Source organism: Euleptes europaea, chromosome 9, assembly GCF_029931775.1.
Source record: "Euleptes europaea isolate rEulEur1 chromosome 9, rEulEur1.hap1, whole genome shotgun sequence".
Lineage (NCBI taxonomy): Eukaryota > Metazoa > Chordata > Lepidosauria > Squamata > Sphaerodactylidae > Euleptes > Euleptes europaea.
The window spans coordinates 52,500,198-52,518,514 of record NC_079320.1 but is presented as its reverse complement, the minus strand read 5'-3'; the positions used below and the strand labels follow the sequence as shown (position 1 = coordinate 52,518,514).

The 18,317-nt window shown below is 39.3% G+C and overlaps 1 protein-coding gene across 4 annotated transcripts in view; it reads right to left on the bottom strand.

The window, feature by feature from the left end:
* Positions 1 to 4,773: 4,773 nt before the first annotated feature.
* Positions 4,774 to 18,317, bottom strand: part of CLCN3 (chloride voltage-gated channel 3) — a 60,635-nt gene continuing 47,091 nt past the window's right edge. For 2 of the 4 annotated variants that reach the window (XM_056855213.1, XM_056855214.1), the window contains 9 exons: positions 18,174 to 18,296; positions 17,432 to 17,638; positions 16,194 to 16,274; positions 14,462 to 15,007; positions 12,764 to 12,950; positions 11,720 to 12,118; positions 10,740 to 10,956; positions 6,382 to 6,457; positions 4,774 to 4,969 (listed from right to left, as the gene is read on the bottom strand). In XM_056855213.1, coding sequence (XP_056711191.1) covers positions 4,811 to 4,969; positions 6,382 to 6,457; positions 10,740 to 10,956; positions 11,720 to 12,118; positions 12,764 to 12,950; positions 14,462 to 15,007; positions 16,194 to 16,274; positions 17,432 to 17,638; positions 18,174 to 18,296 — 1,995 coding nt within the window. In that variant the 3' untranslated portion in view covers positions 4,774 to 4,810. The remainder of the gene's footprint in view (positions 4,970 to 6,381; positions 6,458 to 10,739; positions 10,957 to 11,719; positions 12,119 to 12,763; positions 12,951 to 14,461; positions 15,008 to 16,193; positions 16,275 to 17,431; positions 17,639 to 18,173; positions 18,297 to 18,317) is intronic. The other 2 variants (XM_056855215.1, XM_056855216.1) reach the window with 1 other exon arrangement.

The window sequence follows — 18,317 nt, the reverse complement described above, 5'->3', positions numbered from 1 at the left end:
ATATGTGATTTACTTGAGAACAGTTTTGCTCTTACCATTTCTCTTAGCGAGGCCATCTAGCTGGTGTATGCCCTACTGTATTTCTGAGTAGTTATGGAGAATGTACTGATAAAAACAATAGGAACAAGCAAGTGGGAACTCTTGAGGGAGTGAGAATTCCATGTGCGTGTCCTCTTTCTGCTGCTGCCTTTCTCCCTTTCAGCACTACCGCCTTCCTTCCCCACTGCCTCTTCCATCACTATCTCTCTCTGCCTAGTTTGCTCAACTTCCTACCATGTCCTCCTTCCTTTGCTGTTGCTTCCTCCCCCTTGCTTGTGTGCCACTTGTCTCTGCTGCCTTCTGCCACTTCTGCCTGGATCTGATGGTGGCTATGACTACCTTCAACAATGTTTGTGGTTGCTAAGCAATGCTTCTGATGGTTGCTGAGATCTTGAAATGTAGCATCATAAGATCTCCCCCCCTCCCGCTGGTTTGTTTCAGGTTTGGGGTTTTGTTGTCATTCTGGGGGTTTTCTGCAAACTCAGGGATTTTGCTCAGGTTTGTAGAAAAATCACCCCCCCTAACTTTACATGGCCGTTGTGTGGATTTTTAAAAATCTGTACTCTGAAGCTACTGTTCAGAACTACATATATTAAAAGGTTTTACAAATAAGTTTTAATATGGATATCCTTCATTTGTTTTTTAATTCAGATGGGATGCATTCCTTGCTACAGTATTTCAAAGAAAGGTAATCCATGGTGCTTAGCCACAGTGCCAAAAATTATAGGAAAGGAGATAATAAAAAGTATATCAAAGAAAACTGGGATATGTTCTCATGGATACATTTCAGTCAGCACGTTCCCATTAATCTAAAATCCAATTTGTATAGAATGCAATATGGTTCTTGCTAAACAACCTACCCCCTAAGGTCAGTCTCCACAGCACTATGGTAATGTGATACAGCAACTTAGGCTGGAGAAGAGGTAGTAGCCACAACATCGGTAAAGAATGACTCATGCCTGATCATAATGGAAGAATGTGATGCTCAAATATTGCGTTTGGACACTTGTGGAGAATAGCAAGGCTTAACCCCGTCTTTGGAGGTCTTTAAGCAGAGGCTGGATGGCTATCTGTCGGGAGTGCTTTGATTGTGGGATCCTGCATGGCAGGGGGTTGGACTGGATGGCCCTTGTGGTCTCTTCCAACCTTGTGTGATTTTGTGATTTGTACAGTATGTCAGGGGTCTGCAGCCTGGGTCCTCAGAGTCAACTGAAGGTGGGTACGGAACCAAATATAGCTAATTTAAAAAGAAAAATATTTAAATTAAGGTATATTGTAAGGGTAGGTGGGATGCTAGAATAATCAGTGTGTGAAGGGATTGGCAGGCAACAATTTTTTGGGACAAAGGGGCTTAGAGATGCTTCACAGAAGGAAAAATAAAAGTGATAGGCAGTTTCCAAGTGTGAACCATTCACAGATTTATTCCAGCACGCTAAATCATGAAGGGTGCGCCTGTATATATTTATTGCTTATTATCAGATCACGTGTGCCACTTCTTAATACAGTAACCAGTGTTTGGGCAGCAGATACATGGATTATTAGTCATCGTGTCAGTTATCAGTAATTTTAAGCTGTATAGTTTCATTTATACAAATGGGCTTTCTTTTAATGGCTCTTTGATCTTTTTCTGAATTTTGATGTTATTTGGCTCTTTAATTAGAAACTTAGAAGCTGACCCCTGGCCTGTTTGGTGTGGTGGCTGCCTCAGGGCACATCTCTCACGTTGTTCATTCTCAACAAGTGTTTGAATGTCACAGTCCGCTCCACAATAATCACTTGAGCAGCTTTGCACGTTACAGAAGGACTTCAGCAGCAATAAAGAGTCAAACCAAAAGCATCATACACAATTTTTTAATGTTTATGATGAAATCATTACAGTAATAGGATTTTATTTTGCTGTAACAATATGCAACTCTACCACACTATATAAATAAAAACATTAAGATCAATGTTTAATACAATGCTAGGAAATATCACAGATTAATAGATTATGCAATCTTTATGAACAAAAAAAGATGCTGACACTGCCCCTCCCCCCGATATCCTGTTCAACTCTTGAGTAAGGCGTTGCAAAGTATTACATTATTGTTAGTGAATCTTTGTTATACAGCACAGGCACACTTCTTTCAGCTCCTGAATCTCTAATGCATCAAGACTAGCAGGCATACCATTTATGTGCTGGTAAAAGAAAAATTGGTGTGAGATATTAAATGTGAAGACCTGACATTTAAACTCGTTTTGTGCTACAGTGGAAAGTTTGAGGGCACTATGACTTGATATGATTCCTGTTTTGCCATAAGAGACTAAAATAGCATCACTGGTGGGGAGGTTCAAATTAGGACATGTTACTCAGAGAAAATCTGGTTTAAAAGCCACATGATTAGAACTAAGAGCAAATGATACTTCAATTATTTGTAGACAACGAGCGATAAACAGAAACATCTCAAGTCCCATGAGCAGCTTCTATATACAGGCCAAATTCTACAAAGATAACACTGGTTTAGACAGATGCCAAAAGGTTCCAAATTAAGAATTCCAGATTTTCCCCAAAGCAACAAAAATGCTTTTTTAAAAAACTTTTTTTTAGTGAAAACAAATGAACAGGATGAGTTGTTGCCAAAAGCTTAATTTTAGCAAAAATTCCAATTGCTGTTTTGAGTTTGAGGCGAAACTAAACAGGAGTCTAAGCAAATTGAGCCATTAGGCACTGCAGAAAAGCATCCAAGAGTCTTGAACAGCTATGGCCTAAATTAGCGCTTACCAAAAAACCCCAACCAATATTTAGGCCACAGTCAGCCAAGCACTTGCCTCTAGCTGTTAAAATATGGTTAAGTATTCCTGCTGACTTCACTAAGAGTTCTTCTGGCATGTGCTTTCTTCAACCAAGGTTTTTGACATCACAGCCCCGGAGTGTTATACAATCAAGAAACAGGTTTTTAGTTTGCTCCAGCTACAACCTAAGAGCTCACTGAATGGTGTGTACACGCATCACAGCTTCTGGCTCCTACTTTTGCAGAGTTTTGAAAACTGAGTTTCAAGAGGCTCATTAACTGGGGGCCAGTTCTTGGGGAAACCTATTCAATCCTCACTATGCATGCAGAGTTTACCATCTAGTTTTCCCAAACCATTATATAATTTTTACTATTGGTATAGCCAATACTCCCATTGTTAAGAGATGAGATGCCCTGGGACGGTTAGCCATCGTTCAGATCTACAAAACCATCCCCTCCAACTTCCAGTCTTACTATGGGTACAAACAGTATGAAACGTCTTAGGGCTGACATTTTGCTCCAACTAAATGAGCATTTAAAATTCAGAAATACATAATGCACCCAGGAAGCAGGTTCCAAATTTCTCAAGTATTTGAATTTACACCTTGGACTTAAATCCCACACAAACTTTTCCAATTCAGTGTTTGAGATGAGCTACAACGAAGTTATTGCTACACTTCAAAGTTCCAGTAAAGAAAAATCTAGCAACAGGTACATAATAAAATGTTTTACATCCTGCAATGTTTACAAATGTACTCCAGTTCTTTGATTAGAAACAAATATTAAGGTTACGGCAATAGAAAGACTGAGTTACAAAGAAATATTAAACTTTTCCTTCCGCTGGCAAACCTTTGCCCAATCCCAATCCTGCAGAGGACTCTGAATTGTAGTACAAAAATCACATTATAAAGGTAGAATTAATGGTGTCAATTAACTACTTTTTATTTAGTATATTTTAAATCCATAAACATATAAATAAAATGGTGAAATCAATGTCCATCCAGTGCAAGTTATGATTACATTTCTTTTTTTCAGTGTCAGCAATGGAACACTTTTGTTGGAATGGGAAACAAAATGATCGGGTTTTATTTCTTGGGAGGGGGAATCATCGGTGTTAGAGCATGCAGTTATCAGATACACATTTATATGGAACTGTTCCAGTTCTTGGAATAGCAGCATTTTCCTTACACTGCACAACAATGGTACATACCTTAGTGTTTTTAATAATACAAAAAAAATTGCATAAGCCCAAGTCACATTATCATCTTGTAGAAGAAGCACTCCTCTTGAGAAAGGTTTTTGGCCTTTTTAAGTTGCAGCTCTTAAGCTGCAGTATTTCAGACATGCTTCGTACAAGTTATTTTACCTGTTCAATCTGCTTGTGTGGCAGTAGATCTAAACCGCCCCATGAATTTCATGATATACAAACACTAGGTTTAAATGGCACAAGAAACAGTTCCTTCTTGTGATCAAACTCAGCAGGTCACAGTACATCTCAATATGAGAAACTACCATTTCAAAAGGGGCACACCGATTCTAAAAGAGGCTCTGTTACGGCTCAGGAGAAAGACAGAAATAAAAGCTCTTCTGGAATGTAAAGAGGTGATGTGGAATTTACCTATGCATTTCATGAGTTAACACAACAGTGGTCTGTGGTGAAAAGGGCAAATTCTTGGAAGTCTTCAAAAGATGGCTCAATTCAAAGTGATCCCTCCAGAAACAGGGACTAACAAGTCTTGGATACCAAAGTGACAGGGTACACACTGGAGCCTTCTCTCTTCCCACACAGCTTTCCCACTGCACTATCATGGCAGATCTAGTGATTCAGAACGCATCCAGTGCAGGACTGCAGAAATCCATTCTCTCGTCCCCTTTGATACTGTTGAGAAGTTTCCTTTTTCCACCTATCTGCACTTTCCTAAACCAACTCGTGAATCCTGGCGGCATGCGTCTGCAAAAAAATCCAGCCTTCCTCCTGCATCACAGAACAACGCCTTACGCTACAGTGTTGTGCTATTCAACAAATGAACCTCCTCTTCACTTTCCTCTCTCTCCTCGGTGACTGAACTCAGTTGAACATTATTGATGCGGGGTCTTGGTTTGCCGTCTGGGCCATATGACGGAGGATATCTTTTTTTGTTATGATGCCAAGGAGGCGCCTGGAAAGAGACACACAGAAGACAGCCAATTAAATAGAAGGGCAAAAGGCAATAGCCGGACTAAATCTGTAGCCAACTCAATTTTTGTTGACAGGAACAGAGTGCATTAAACCCTGATTTTCTTATTGGAAGCAACGCATTTTATTGTAATCAAAATTACCATCATTTTGTTAAAAACGACAGCAGTATCATGCCACTGAACAGGATAGTCACTAAACTATTACCAAATTTCATAATGATCCAAGTATATAAATACTGAGCTGGTACTCATTTATAGTTAATTTTTCGTTGTTAATCATCATATGCCAACAAAAAAGTGACAAAGGGGGGAGGGGGTAAGGTGTGAATAAGTGATATTGATCCTATTATCAGGAGTACTGTCAATCTAGCTAAACTCAAAATTGCTTGATAATTCAATTTTGAGGCTCTGCCCAGCATAACCTAATGGAATGGGATATCTTCATAAGAGCACATGCAGATACATTTGAACAAATGATCACAGGTTAATGTCTTTGAAGTCTGGAGATTCAAGGGGAGGGGGAGGAAAAGCCATGTATTTAGATTCTAACCCCCCCCCCCCAATTTTGAAACAGTGCTCTTATGATCAAGGTACTATTATCTAATAAGAATATACTGGTTCTATAAAAAATCTCAAGGACTGAAGGTGCCCTAAAAAGATATTATCACAAGAGAAGCAGAAACAAAGAATGAGCTGCTGACCTTGTTATTAAGGTTAGCAGCTTTGCTGTAATTTAATTTAAAAAAAAAGAGGATGCATGAAACAATTGTGAGGCAGCTAAAAACTTGGCAGACAGACTTCAATAGCAACTGCTGCAGAGCAACAAGTTCTATCTAAGTGGCACAGAATACAGCAAGACAGACAACTGAAAAATGTTATCGTTGATCCTCTTAATTAGAACATAAATACCTTTCTAGCAGTCACTCTAGAAAAGCGACTTTCCAAATGCATAGGAAAAGGAGTTGCGAAATCTAATGCTTCAAGATGAATGTCCTAGTTCGGATGTCAAAATCAAAATGAAGTCTGCAGGTTGATTGGCAGCTATTGTTAAAAGTGAAAAACGTAAAACCCGCTACTTCTGCAATGTATTTATTTTGCACAAACTTATCAGAAAGGGAAAAAAAGGATGTGTATGACACCTTTGGGAATAGCAGTACTACTAGTCTTCCTAACCCACTTTTCTCAGAACATTCTCTTTTAATTAACAGCATATTTTCTGCAAGTGGATTGTATTCATGTTTCAAATTTACACTGAAGTCTAAATGAAAAGCCTCTGTACTTGTAGATGAAGACTGGTTGTTCAGATGTAGTAAGAGAACACTGAACAATTCACAAGTTTCATGCTTCCTGATGTCTAAAGTGTCTAATGAGGAGATCTGATATATCTAATCACCAAGGGTTCGACGTGCTGCTTTAGTTGCTCGAGATGCTCTAATATGTTCTTCTTTGTGATGATCCCCAAGACAATCCTGAAACAGATCATGTTATGCTAATAACTGTGTGTGAAATCAAACAAAAAAGATCCAATCACAATGAGAGAAGTTTAGAGAAAGTAAAATGAAAACATGGACTGCAGAAATGCTAATAATGAAAAGATTAACTGAAAAAGTGATTTGAAGATCAGTACCCCCCTTTCTCTGGGATCTAAAAACGTATCATGTAGCTCAAAACACACATTAAACCCAGAATAATACAGACACAAGTCAAATACAGAGCTGGTTGTTTACCATTATTATAATCAATCTGATGTAAACATAACTTTTTATAAATTTAACAATTTTAGCCCCTATCTTCCTGTTGCATTGGAATATGGTTAAGCAAGGCCGTGGGAGGTCTGCACCATTTCTTCCCTTACGTGTGCCCTTAAATAAGCAAGTTCTGCATCTAGAATAGTTTGGCTGAATCAAAATTTGCATGTTATTTACAATTAAAAAATAATAGTGGAGGAATGGAAATAGGGACGGGTGTGGAGATTGGGGGATCAAAATCCTGTTGGAATAGAACCATGGGACAGTGGGAAAGGTGGATGGATAAGAAATTATGTAGGATGCCAGAGTCCCATTGCTTGACTTCTGGAGACCCTGTATAGCCTCTTTCTGAAGTCCTCGGTTTCACCAATATTACCTGTGTTTAAGCTTTTCTCTACAAGCTTTTTGACGACTAGAAAGCAAAGGTTTTCAAATGGGATAGTTGTAGCTGATATGAAAGCCCACGTTTGTACAGCAATTCCACGGAACATGAAATACAAACATCCCAACAGCAAGCAACAAAGCATTTTGCAAAATGCTCCAGCTATATTCTTCATCTTGGCAATGCAGAAAGTGCAAAACCAAGGATGAGAGTCTTTTCCATTTGAGATACTTTTTTAGAGACAAGGAGAGTAGTTTTACTGATGGTGACTTTTAACATCTATAGGTCTCTTATAACAGACTTTTTGTTAACTTGTTTTTTAAAGATCTACACGTTTATACTAAAAACTTTTACTGCTTCAGATGTTTGCTGTGTTTTCCTATATATCCTTTCCTTTCTCCTTCTTTGCTCCTATGACCCATAGGTCCTGAGCAGTTATTTCTTAGAAGAAAATATGATGGAGAGAGATTTGGCCACAGCCAGTGTTATATTTGGATCTCTATCCATCAGCAAAAAGGGGACTATTTTGTCTCTCTTAAGGGGGCAGGAATTCTCACCAATGGGGGGGTAATCTATTTATCTCGGCGGTGTTTAAAGAGGGGGCCTTCCATCATCTTATGAGATAATGTGTCAATTTTCTTTGGACTGCAAGAGCAAAGTCTGTCAGAATATGGTAGATTTCCTTATCTTCCATTTAATACTGCTGAGGATTGTAGTTTTACTGATGGTGACTTTTAACATCTATAGGTCTCTTATAACAGACTTTTTGTTAACTAGTGTTTTCAAAGATCTACACGTTTATACTAAAAAAATGTACTGCTTCAGATGTTTGCTGTTTTTTCCTGTATAGATATACTGAGAAGCAGAATCCAACTGCCTGTCTGCATAAAATCCTACTGGTCTAGTGATGGGGATATGCAGCAAACATTTATAATTGTTTGTGGGTTTTGCCCCAAAAATTGAGAAGAAGAATCAAACCCCAACAACTGTTAAAATGATCAAATTCAAAATAACAACCTGAAGCAAGAAAACACACACATGATGTTACAAAGCTGCAGGCTGACAAAGCAGGCAACATTTTTTCTAAGAAATTCGCTTAAGAATTCATTAATTGATTTATATTACGATATCTATCTACATAGTTAACAGTTACTATTTTGGATTAGAACCTTTAAAAATGTAGTACAGGACAACGAAGCATTTTACTACACTCAAGATCCCAAACCCAACGGATTTAACTGAAAGATCCCAAACCAAGTATCCTAAAGGAGAAAAAAATCATTTTCTAGGACATTATGTGTATAATATCCTCAAGGATATATTTAACAATAGATATTTGGAAGTACAATGTCTTTTTAAAAAAGAGCCACTCGTTAAAATAAAATACAGTGCACACAACAACAGAGCGATAACTTTAAAGAGTGCCAAATACATGCAACAGTGTAACTTTTCGTTTGGGTTGAAAGTATGAGTACTTATTCCTTAAAACACTATTAAAAACATAAATGCAAGTAATAGACTGCAACACACCAATACCAACCACCTGAAGTCTAATATGCAATCTCAATTACATAGTATAATAAACTTAAAAACATTTTAAAGAGGATGTGGTTGTCTTCATTAATAAGCTGGCAAAATAACAGACTCCTTCTCCAACATTATGCTGCTCATAAGAGTGGGCTGCCCCCCCTAAGCAGTTAAATGTGCAAGTGATTCCGCTCAGTAACATCTGAACTGGGATACAGTGGCTCCAAAGATCACACTGGGAAGCTTCATACCTTTCAGTTATAAACTTCAGTGGAAGGAGAGAAGGAAGAGATCTATAAAGCTAGCATTATCCATATAAACAGGCGAACTACATTGAACAGGGGCACTGTGAACGGAACTGCATGTTACAAGGAACTTAGGATTGCCCCCAAATTTGAGCTTCCTATCCATAATGTCTAGTACAACTCCTCCAGTGTTCTGACATCATTATAGAGTATGTCTCTGAGACCAACAGCAACGCTAGATGATGTGGACAGATCTTCTTATGATTAGAGAGAGGTACAGGATAACGACATCAGAAGACAGAGTATGCTGAACAAGACATTACAGAGAATTATGGGTGAGTGTGCGGCAGCAGTAAAGAGATAACCCCCTCCATGCTGGGGACTATTAGGAAAAGACTGAAAACAAAACAGTCAATATTGTAAAGCCCCCTTATAGCTCTGTGGTCATTTGGAACACTGTGTACAGTTCTGGTCACTGTATCACAAAACACACACACATATATTGCAGAGCTGGGAAAAGTGCAGAAGAGAGCAATCAAGGGTGAGACAAGACTACACAGTCGGGCGTTTCAGTTTTAAAAAAAAGACGGGGGGTATGGCGTTTATAAAATTATGCATAAGGTGGAGAAAGGGAATTGAGAGAACATTTTCTGCTGTATATCAGAACCACGAGGTGTTCAGTGAAGATGATCAGCAACAGATTCAGGATAGACAATTCTTTAACAAATAATTAAATTGTGGAATGTACTACCAGTGGAGATAGTGATGGCCACTAACATCGATTACATTAAAAGCGGTTTAGACAGATCCATGGAGGACAGGTCCATCAGTGGCTATTAACCATGGTGACTAAAGGTAACCTTCACATTCAGAAGCAGCAAACCTCTGAACATTTGTGCTTAAATGCAACATTTGGGGAAGGTCTTGACTTCTATGCTGTGTTTGTTGGACCTTCAGGTCAACTGGAAAGGCTGCTGTATGAAAGAGGATGCTGGACTAGAGACAAGATGGGGCTTTTCTGATGTTACAGGGCCTCCATTTTTAAGAGCAGTTCCATGTTTCTTTTAATGTGCAGTTCCTTTCCACTCTTCAGGTTTTTTTTTTTAAGGAAGGATGCCTAATAGAAGCTACTCCAAAAGAGGGGAAAATCATTAGAAAAGACAGCTGCAAAACTGATGGCCGTTGGCACTAGCAGCAAAATCAATATAATCACCCAGATTATATTGTACAAATTATTATACAACATTAAGCTTTATAAAACATTTTGTCTCATGAGAATTCTTCCAACCACTCTTGTCTCCAACACATCCCTTAGGATGGATTGCTGTGTCTGAGAAAGACACAAAAATGCCTACTGAAAAACTGGGAACAGCTCAGTGGCACCACGGCCTCAACCGGAGGCGGTTGCTCATATTAACCCATTAATGCAATATGACTAATGGCTCTTAATGATGTTCCCAATGTTTTAACGCAATATGACTAATGGCTATTAATGATGTTTAGCACTTCTGCCCTTTTCATTATGAGGGAAGCCACGGAGTACAGGAATATTTTCTCATGTTACAAATCTGAACTAAGATGACGATTCCCAAGGCTTACATGGGGCCTGTGTGACAGCAAGCTAGGGGAAATGGTGAGAATAATACACAAAGGGAAGCATTCATTTGGAAAATAAAATTGGGAGCAAATGCAGATGTCTGATCACCTAATTAGACCACTGCCCCATGCTTAATGCTTTTAACACTGTGTTTGAGCGCCAAGGTTCTGTCAGAGTAATTGGAAAGAGGTGGGAAAAGAAGCACTCTCAAGCCTTTGTGGTATGAATAGCATTTCCCATCACTGGACTCACCCATTGTGTGTTACAAGGCACTGCCTCAAGCCCAGCTTGCGAAAAATATCCACCACTATCTCCATTGGTGTGTGATCCGTTACAGTAAAAGGGCTCATATCAAGAATGCTTCTAAGTTTCAATGGCCGAGGGCTTTCTGCGGGAAGCGATGGGGTATGTTGGGCAAAGCAGACTCGGGAACTGCCAACAATGCCTTCTTGCTTCTTCCTGGCACTCTCTTTTGTCAAGAAAGGAAAAGAAAAACAAGAGAAGGAAGTTGAACGCACACTTTAAAATAATGCAACACACTTAAAAAAAAAGATGCAAAATGCTAATAGATCTTCACTAAACTACTATGCACATGCTACTTTATTGATACAAATGTCGTTTTCCCTCAAGACCTATCATATTTGTCGTATGGAATCATCAAATTTAGGAAGTGCCACTTGCATTGCGGAATTCCAAGGAAAGGGGTAAAGTAAAAGGAGGTGCCAATTACAGAAAGCAAAAACAATTATTCATTAAAGTATAATTGTCCAGATACATGAAAATTAATTCAAGCAATAACTTGATTTCCCATAGAACTCTGCTACAAACTAGCATCACTTCTGGAGCTTCATGGTTTCCTTGAAAGATGCCTGACACCATCTGAATGTGGCAACTGTGATTATTTTTTCGGAGCATTTTTTCTGTTTCAGAGACCAATGCAGCACATAAGAATTAAGCTGCACTTTTCATAAACGCATCCAGTGAATTTTGTTTTAAAATAAGGTGGTCATATACAATACACTCGTTTCAGTGTTCACAAGCACAAAGCTACAGTGGCACCATTTCACTTGTCTTTCAAAATGCTGTAAGGCGAAACTATAGGACTCGTGTGGCGAAGTGAGACCACTTCCGCTCTCCAAATACCATCACCAACCCATATCTGCTACGTTTGTCTTCAATATTAAGCGCTCTGAAGGGAACAATACAAATTCAGAAGACAGAAAAACAATTACCTATTGCAATAGTCAAATCTCTCCTTAGAGCAAAACCCACTAGTCTCTGGGACTCTTTTGACATTATAACTGGGAAACCATTATAGCTGGTTTCATTGATCAAATTTTCTATATCGTCCACTGTCATGTTATCTTGGGTTAACACAGCTAAGGGTTGTTCATTTCTTCGAGGCCTCATAACATCAGCAGCCAGCGTTGTATGGGTGAATTCTTCTTTTGCGTCCAGGAAAGGATATCCATTTAGGCGAATGTGCGCTTCATAAATACCTTCCCTGCCAAATGCATCTCCTACCCACTTGCTTGTCATTACTGCAGCCATGAGGGGCACAATGTATTCCAGACCACCTGTTAGCTCAAATACAATAACCACTAGGGAGACAGTCATCCTTGTTACACCACCTGAAAGGAAAGAAAAAAATGCTCATCAATATGCCCTAGTGGGATAATATATACATGTGGTGATCCCTGACCACTGGGATACTGTCAGGTGTCAACCAGGTGATAATTCCCAATACCCACTATTGTTTAACATTATAATTTAATTTATTGGATAAGTATGCTGCTTTTTAACCAGTCCTTTAAAGTGGCTCACCATAAATGCAGGATATTGTTAAAAATAAAGAACACTTCAATTTAAACAGCTAAAAAAATAAATGGATCGGCGAGAAGGTACATGGTTGGGGGAAGAGGAAAACAGACTGAATTATAAAACAGCAGAATTATAAAATACCAAAATCAAAAAATAAACCTCCAGAAAGAAAAAATTAAAAAAAAAAACGAACAAAAGATTTCAGTTTTAGCTTTAAACTTTTTAAGTTCTACCAGGCAACACCAGAAGTTGCGTCTGAATTTTGTGCATATGTGTCTGGGGTGGGGATGGAATAATGTTTTAAAAAGGCACATAGAAGACAGGCACATTGAAATGACAAGTTCTTCTAATGCTGGTCACATCCATTCATGTAGTTTCTTCTTTTTCCGCTTACCTACTTAGGCAACCTAAGAAGGGACTGATTTATTTTATTTGCTGTGTTACAATTTAGTTACCTAAGCATGCAGCAGCACCAACCATAGCATAGAGGCCTGGTGTTATACAGTCTGCTCCAACTTCACACCACTCCTTGAAGATAAACCAGTCATGGTGGTAATAAGCAAGCTGCTCCACAGCAATTCCCACGATTCTTCCAGCTATTGCGCCAATGGCCATACTAGGAATGAACAAACCTGACGGAACCTAGCAAGCAAAAAAGAAAGCCAATGAAAATTATAGCCTCCCTGAAGGAATGCTTCCCAAGTGTTCACTTTAGCATTGCCTATCAACCACCTGACAGCACAAAAGCTTCCAAGGCCACAAGCCCACACAAGCTTTGCATCCTATTGTCTCTCTTCCTTTTCTTCTCATGGGAAAGCAGCTAGAAAAGCACGATAGGCTTTTTTCCCAGCACTGTAGTTAACTAAGGCTCTAGAATGTTAGAGGAAGAGCATCAGCTTGAACACAAGAATGCCAGCTGCAATGCAGAAAGTTCATTTGCACCGCCATTTCTGGGTGGTGGCTAAGGGGAGATGGCTAAGGCCAATATGCCTGCGACAGGTACAGTTCCACTGCAACTGCATCTTCAGCTGCTCACAGAAACCACCAACCTCATTGCTTCTCATCAGCACAGGCTACTGAAGGTCTATGCACAGGTGCGGCATAGTTACCGAGAGCCAGCGTGGTGTAGTGGGTTAAGAGGGGCGGACTCTAATGTGGTGAACCGGGTTGGTTTCCCCAGTCCTACACATGAAGCCTGCTGGGTGTTCTTGGGCTAGTCGCAGTTCTCTCCGAACTCTTTCAGCCCCACCTACCTCACAAGGTGTCTGTTGTGGGGAGAGGAAGGGAAGGCAATTGTAAGCCGGTCTGAGTCTCCTTAAAAAGGTAGAGTAAATCAGGGTTTAAAAACCAGCTCTTCTTCTTACACTAGCATTGCATGGGTTTTCTCTCTCACCAACTCCTGGTGGCAGTCAGTCAATAATGCCCATTATGGCAGGGCGCGTTCTACCCAGGTCACTGCAGCTAGAAACAAACTCATTTTCTTCCCAACAAAAAAAATCCTGCATCTGAAATATTCTTAAAAGTCCATAGCTGAACTGACATTACATCAAAGGTAGGCTAAATTTGATTTAATTTATGTACACTAAATTTGACGTAATTTCGTTAAAGCTAAATTCCTCCAGCAAAACCAGACTTGTGCAAGAGGAAGGAATCTGCCAAGACCCAAAACCAGTTTCTGTTCCCTACAACATCACTTGTCTTTAGATACTCGGCCATATTCATCCACACACCTTCCCACTAATTCCAGTGATTTGGAACATGTTGCTTTAAGAGATATCTTATTAAGCATTTTACTACTGCAAGTGAAAAGAAGTCTGTCTCATCTGAACTCCAGCTCCTGCCAAAGTGCAAAATTTCAAAGCAATAAAGATCTTATCTTCAGAAGACTGGCCTTCTAATTCCCTCGTGATTTATTATGGAGGAGAATGCAGCAATTTTCACTGCCTGCTGTGGAGTCTCTCGTCCAAAAACCTGGGGAAATCATAGTGTCCTGACTAAACACCCAATAAGCAACCATTTGACTTCTGTCCTAAATTGAACTCGATGAATATTGTTTTGACTGCCATAAATGATACATTACGTACTTGAATAGGAAGAGTAGAATGGGAAGGAGAAGAGCAATGACCAAAGAGGCATAATTTGTCATATCTTACCTTGATTCCAAAGGTGAAGACTGTCATTATAATCTTAAATATAAGGGCTAAACACAGCTGCCATATAGCTGAATACACTCCAGTGCCCGCTGGACGATCAGGAATATCATCAACTATTTTGCTGACATTCATATCATTTCTGTAATCACAAAGGGAGGAAGATTCCAAGGGCCCACAGTCTGTAAAGAGTTCTTTAATAAGCTCACTGGTGTTGACTCTGGTGTATGGGTTTGGGAAAGCAATGACAGCAGTTATTGCCGCAACAATAATGACCTCTAGAACTGGGTACTTTCCAAATTTTGTTGACTTGCGGCGGCGACACCAAGCGATGTTGGCACGGATGAAAAATGCTCCCCACAATCCACCAAACACTCCCAGAAGAATGAAGGGCAACAGTTCAAAAAGATACCATGGGGTATGGTATTCAACATAAAAAAGAACTAGGCGGCTGTTACCAAAAGGATTGATGGACCTCAAAACAAATGCAGCAACCAAAGCAGCAAAGAATGATCTCCATAAGGTTTTCAGGGGAAAATAATAACTGACCTGCAAGAGACAAAAGAAGTCTATCTCACCATTTGCTCGCATTCTGCAATGCTTACAAGAGATAACTATACCAATCAACAGCAATTAACTAAAGCTAGTTTATATTTTTAAAATAGTTGGCTACAGTAACTCTCAAAGAGATAATGAAACGGACGCCATTCCATGCACGAAATACAAAACTATTTATGTTAAAATATTTGAAAATACAGCAACACTTTAACAAATGAGGTAAGGGCTGCGATGCGCATGGATTCTACTACTCAGTCAGTTCCCACAATCATAGCAAATTGAGCTTTGTGATAGTTTCATGACACGTTGAGCTCATAAGCTGGTCAGCACTCAACTAACATTTATCATAAAAAGGTAAAGGTAAAGGTCCCCTGTGCAAGCACCGGGTCATTCCTGACCCATGGGGTGACGTCACATCCCGACGTTTCCAAGGCAGACTTTGTTTGCGGGGTGGTTTGCCAGTGCCTTCCCCAGTCATCTTCCCTTTACCCCCAGCAAGCTGGGTACTCATTTCACCGACCTCGGAAGGATGGAAGGCTGAGTCAACCTTGAGCCGGCTACCTGAAACCAACTTCCGTTGGGATCGAACTCAGGTCGTGAGCAGAGCTTTTGACTGCAGTGCTGCAGCTTAACACTCTGCGCCACGGGGCTCATAACATTTATCATATTCACTGAAAAATCACTGAATCAGAAGCATGACTCAGCCTAGACCTCCTCAACCCATGTATTTCTTCCACCCATTTTGTCATCTGGAATACACAATAAACTGCAAACCAAACACTGCTAACAATGTTGAGCTTCACCAAGTAACAGCAAGAAGGTATTGACTGCAGAGGAAGAAGCTGCTAACAATTTATGTACTGTACCAGAACTAGAAATAGCCGTTTTACTAGTAGCCTATGGCAAGTACGATTTGCCTCCAGGTGACTGGATAGGGGAGCTTGGCAGAACTGGCAGAGGAGTGCTTGCTGTGTGCCAAAAATAACAGATAAGTGGGGAGGTAACTTTGGTTCCCTTATTTGCAATCATTTACAACCAAACAATCATGGGGTCAGTACATATAGAGTGAAACCATGCAGAGCTTAAACCTAGATATGAGAGACTCAAGGTCCAGTTTGCCATGCATGAGGACAATAATAATGAAACAATATGTATTTTAAGCATTGATTATAGATACCTCCTCCAAGCTGAAAAGAACTCCACCAATGGGGGCACCAAAGGCTACTGATACTCCTGCTGCTGACGCAGCTGATAATACCTGCAGAAAGGACATCATTGCTTGAACTGTTTGCAGGAAGATCATACATAACAACCAGAGTTTTTTGTTCAAAAGCATACTGCAAAGACTGGAATGCACAAAACTGCATCAAAACTGAATAATCAGTAAGTGAAACTCTCATCCTTTGTGGACTCCTGGGACTTGAAGGAATTTTCCCCCTAAGATTAGGAGATCTGTGAGGGACAGCTGCTTTTCTCAAGGCAGCAGAGAAGAACAGTCACAACTGGGCAGTGGGGTTAAAGCAGTTAATCCTATATCTCAGAAGGTATAATAAAAGTCTTATCTTAGATTTATTTATTTGGGATATTTCTATGCTGCCACTTAAAACAAATATAAAAAAACAAGCCATTAAAAACTACTCTCTCTCTCTAGCAATGCCGCTGGTCATTTTCTGCCCATTCTATAAGAAACAGGCAAAAACAACAATTTGTGTGTGGGGGATATAAGAACACTCAGGGAAAAGGAGAGGGGAAGGAAGCTCTATTATCTCACCAAATGGGTGGAGAAGAAAAGGTGTTTTTCTACAATGTCTTATAAGAAGTAGAATACTACATATGCCCTAACACAACTATGTGGGAAATAAGTGGACCCCACTTCTGAAAATCCCTTTAATAGTACTTGCTGAACATTTATTTCCAGAGGAAGTTTCTACTATTGGTGCAAGATGTGTAGGACCTTGGCCACTGCACTTTTAAGGTTCCATCTCTATTAAACCACCATGCAAAACCCTAAGAGCAGACCCTCACAAAGCATGGAGTTAAAGAAGTCCCATCTCACAATCCTACGGTCTGTTGATGTTGTATAGCGGAGCACTCTTAGTTCATACTGCCAAGAAGCAGGAGGTAAGAGAGCACAGTAAATTTCATTCTTTACTAAAAATCTACATTTAGCATGGGTGGAAAGCTCCTGAAATATTTTGAACACAAATAATTCTGGAACGTGCATTGCCCATGCCTTTTTCTTACTGCCTTGCTCTATGAAGAAGACAGCAATTATTATTTTTACCATTCTTCGAAAACACAATACATAAACAGAATTTATTCATCCAAACATATTTTTAATGTACGAATATACTACTGCCTATTTAATCACATTATGATAAGCACATTTCATTTATAATTTTAAGAAGGGCATACCTCTCTTTTTTTGGCTTCATTTGTACTATACTTCGGAAAGAGGTAGGAAAAAATATTGCCGCAGCAACAAGCAACATGCACAAGAGGGCCTTCTTTTCCTAAACTCAGACCTGAGGCTACAGCCAAGACTAGAGTGATTGTTTTTATCATCAAGGTCCACTTGCCCAAATATCCTCTAATTATGAAGCCGCTCAATATCGTTTTGATCTAGAACAGAAAAATACACATTTTAACGGCAAGGAAACCCCTCTTCTAATATGTGAAAAGGTATGAATGAATGAAAATTTTATTGTATATAGCCATTGGCCATCACAATTTGCTAAAACAAATGAATAAAATACAAATACAATAGATTCACAAGTAAAATATTAAATAGATAATGGGATATACTAAAACATTTCAATTTAAAGAAAAGCAGCTGCTGCTTCCAATACCATGTCAGACCTTATTTTCTTTGCTGCAAGAGCAAACAAAGAGACTCTATGATGAATACAGATAACACACAGTATATTATGGAACTGACATTTGTTTTAACACAGCTGATTACAGTTATTTGAAGCCAGATTTATACCTTGAATAGGAAACCTAATGCATTATTTCATGGATCATCCCACTTGACATCCATTTTCATGCTTTATGTTAATGCTTATACAGCCACCACAACATCATGTAATAAATTATATGCTACAACAGTCCCTCTTATGACATTTTCTTAAATATGGTTAAAATGAATAAAACCTACCTCTGGAATCCCAGAGCCACATGCATAAGGAGCAAACACTTTCACGAGAGAAACTGCTAGGAAAGCAAAACTCAAGGCCCAGAAAATATACATTATGTAGTTCATTATGTAGGAGCCTGGGCCCTACAAAAAAAAGAAAGAGAA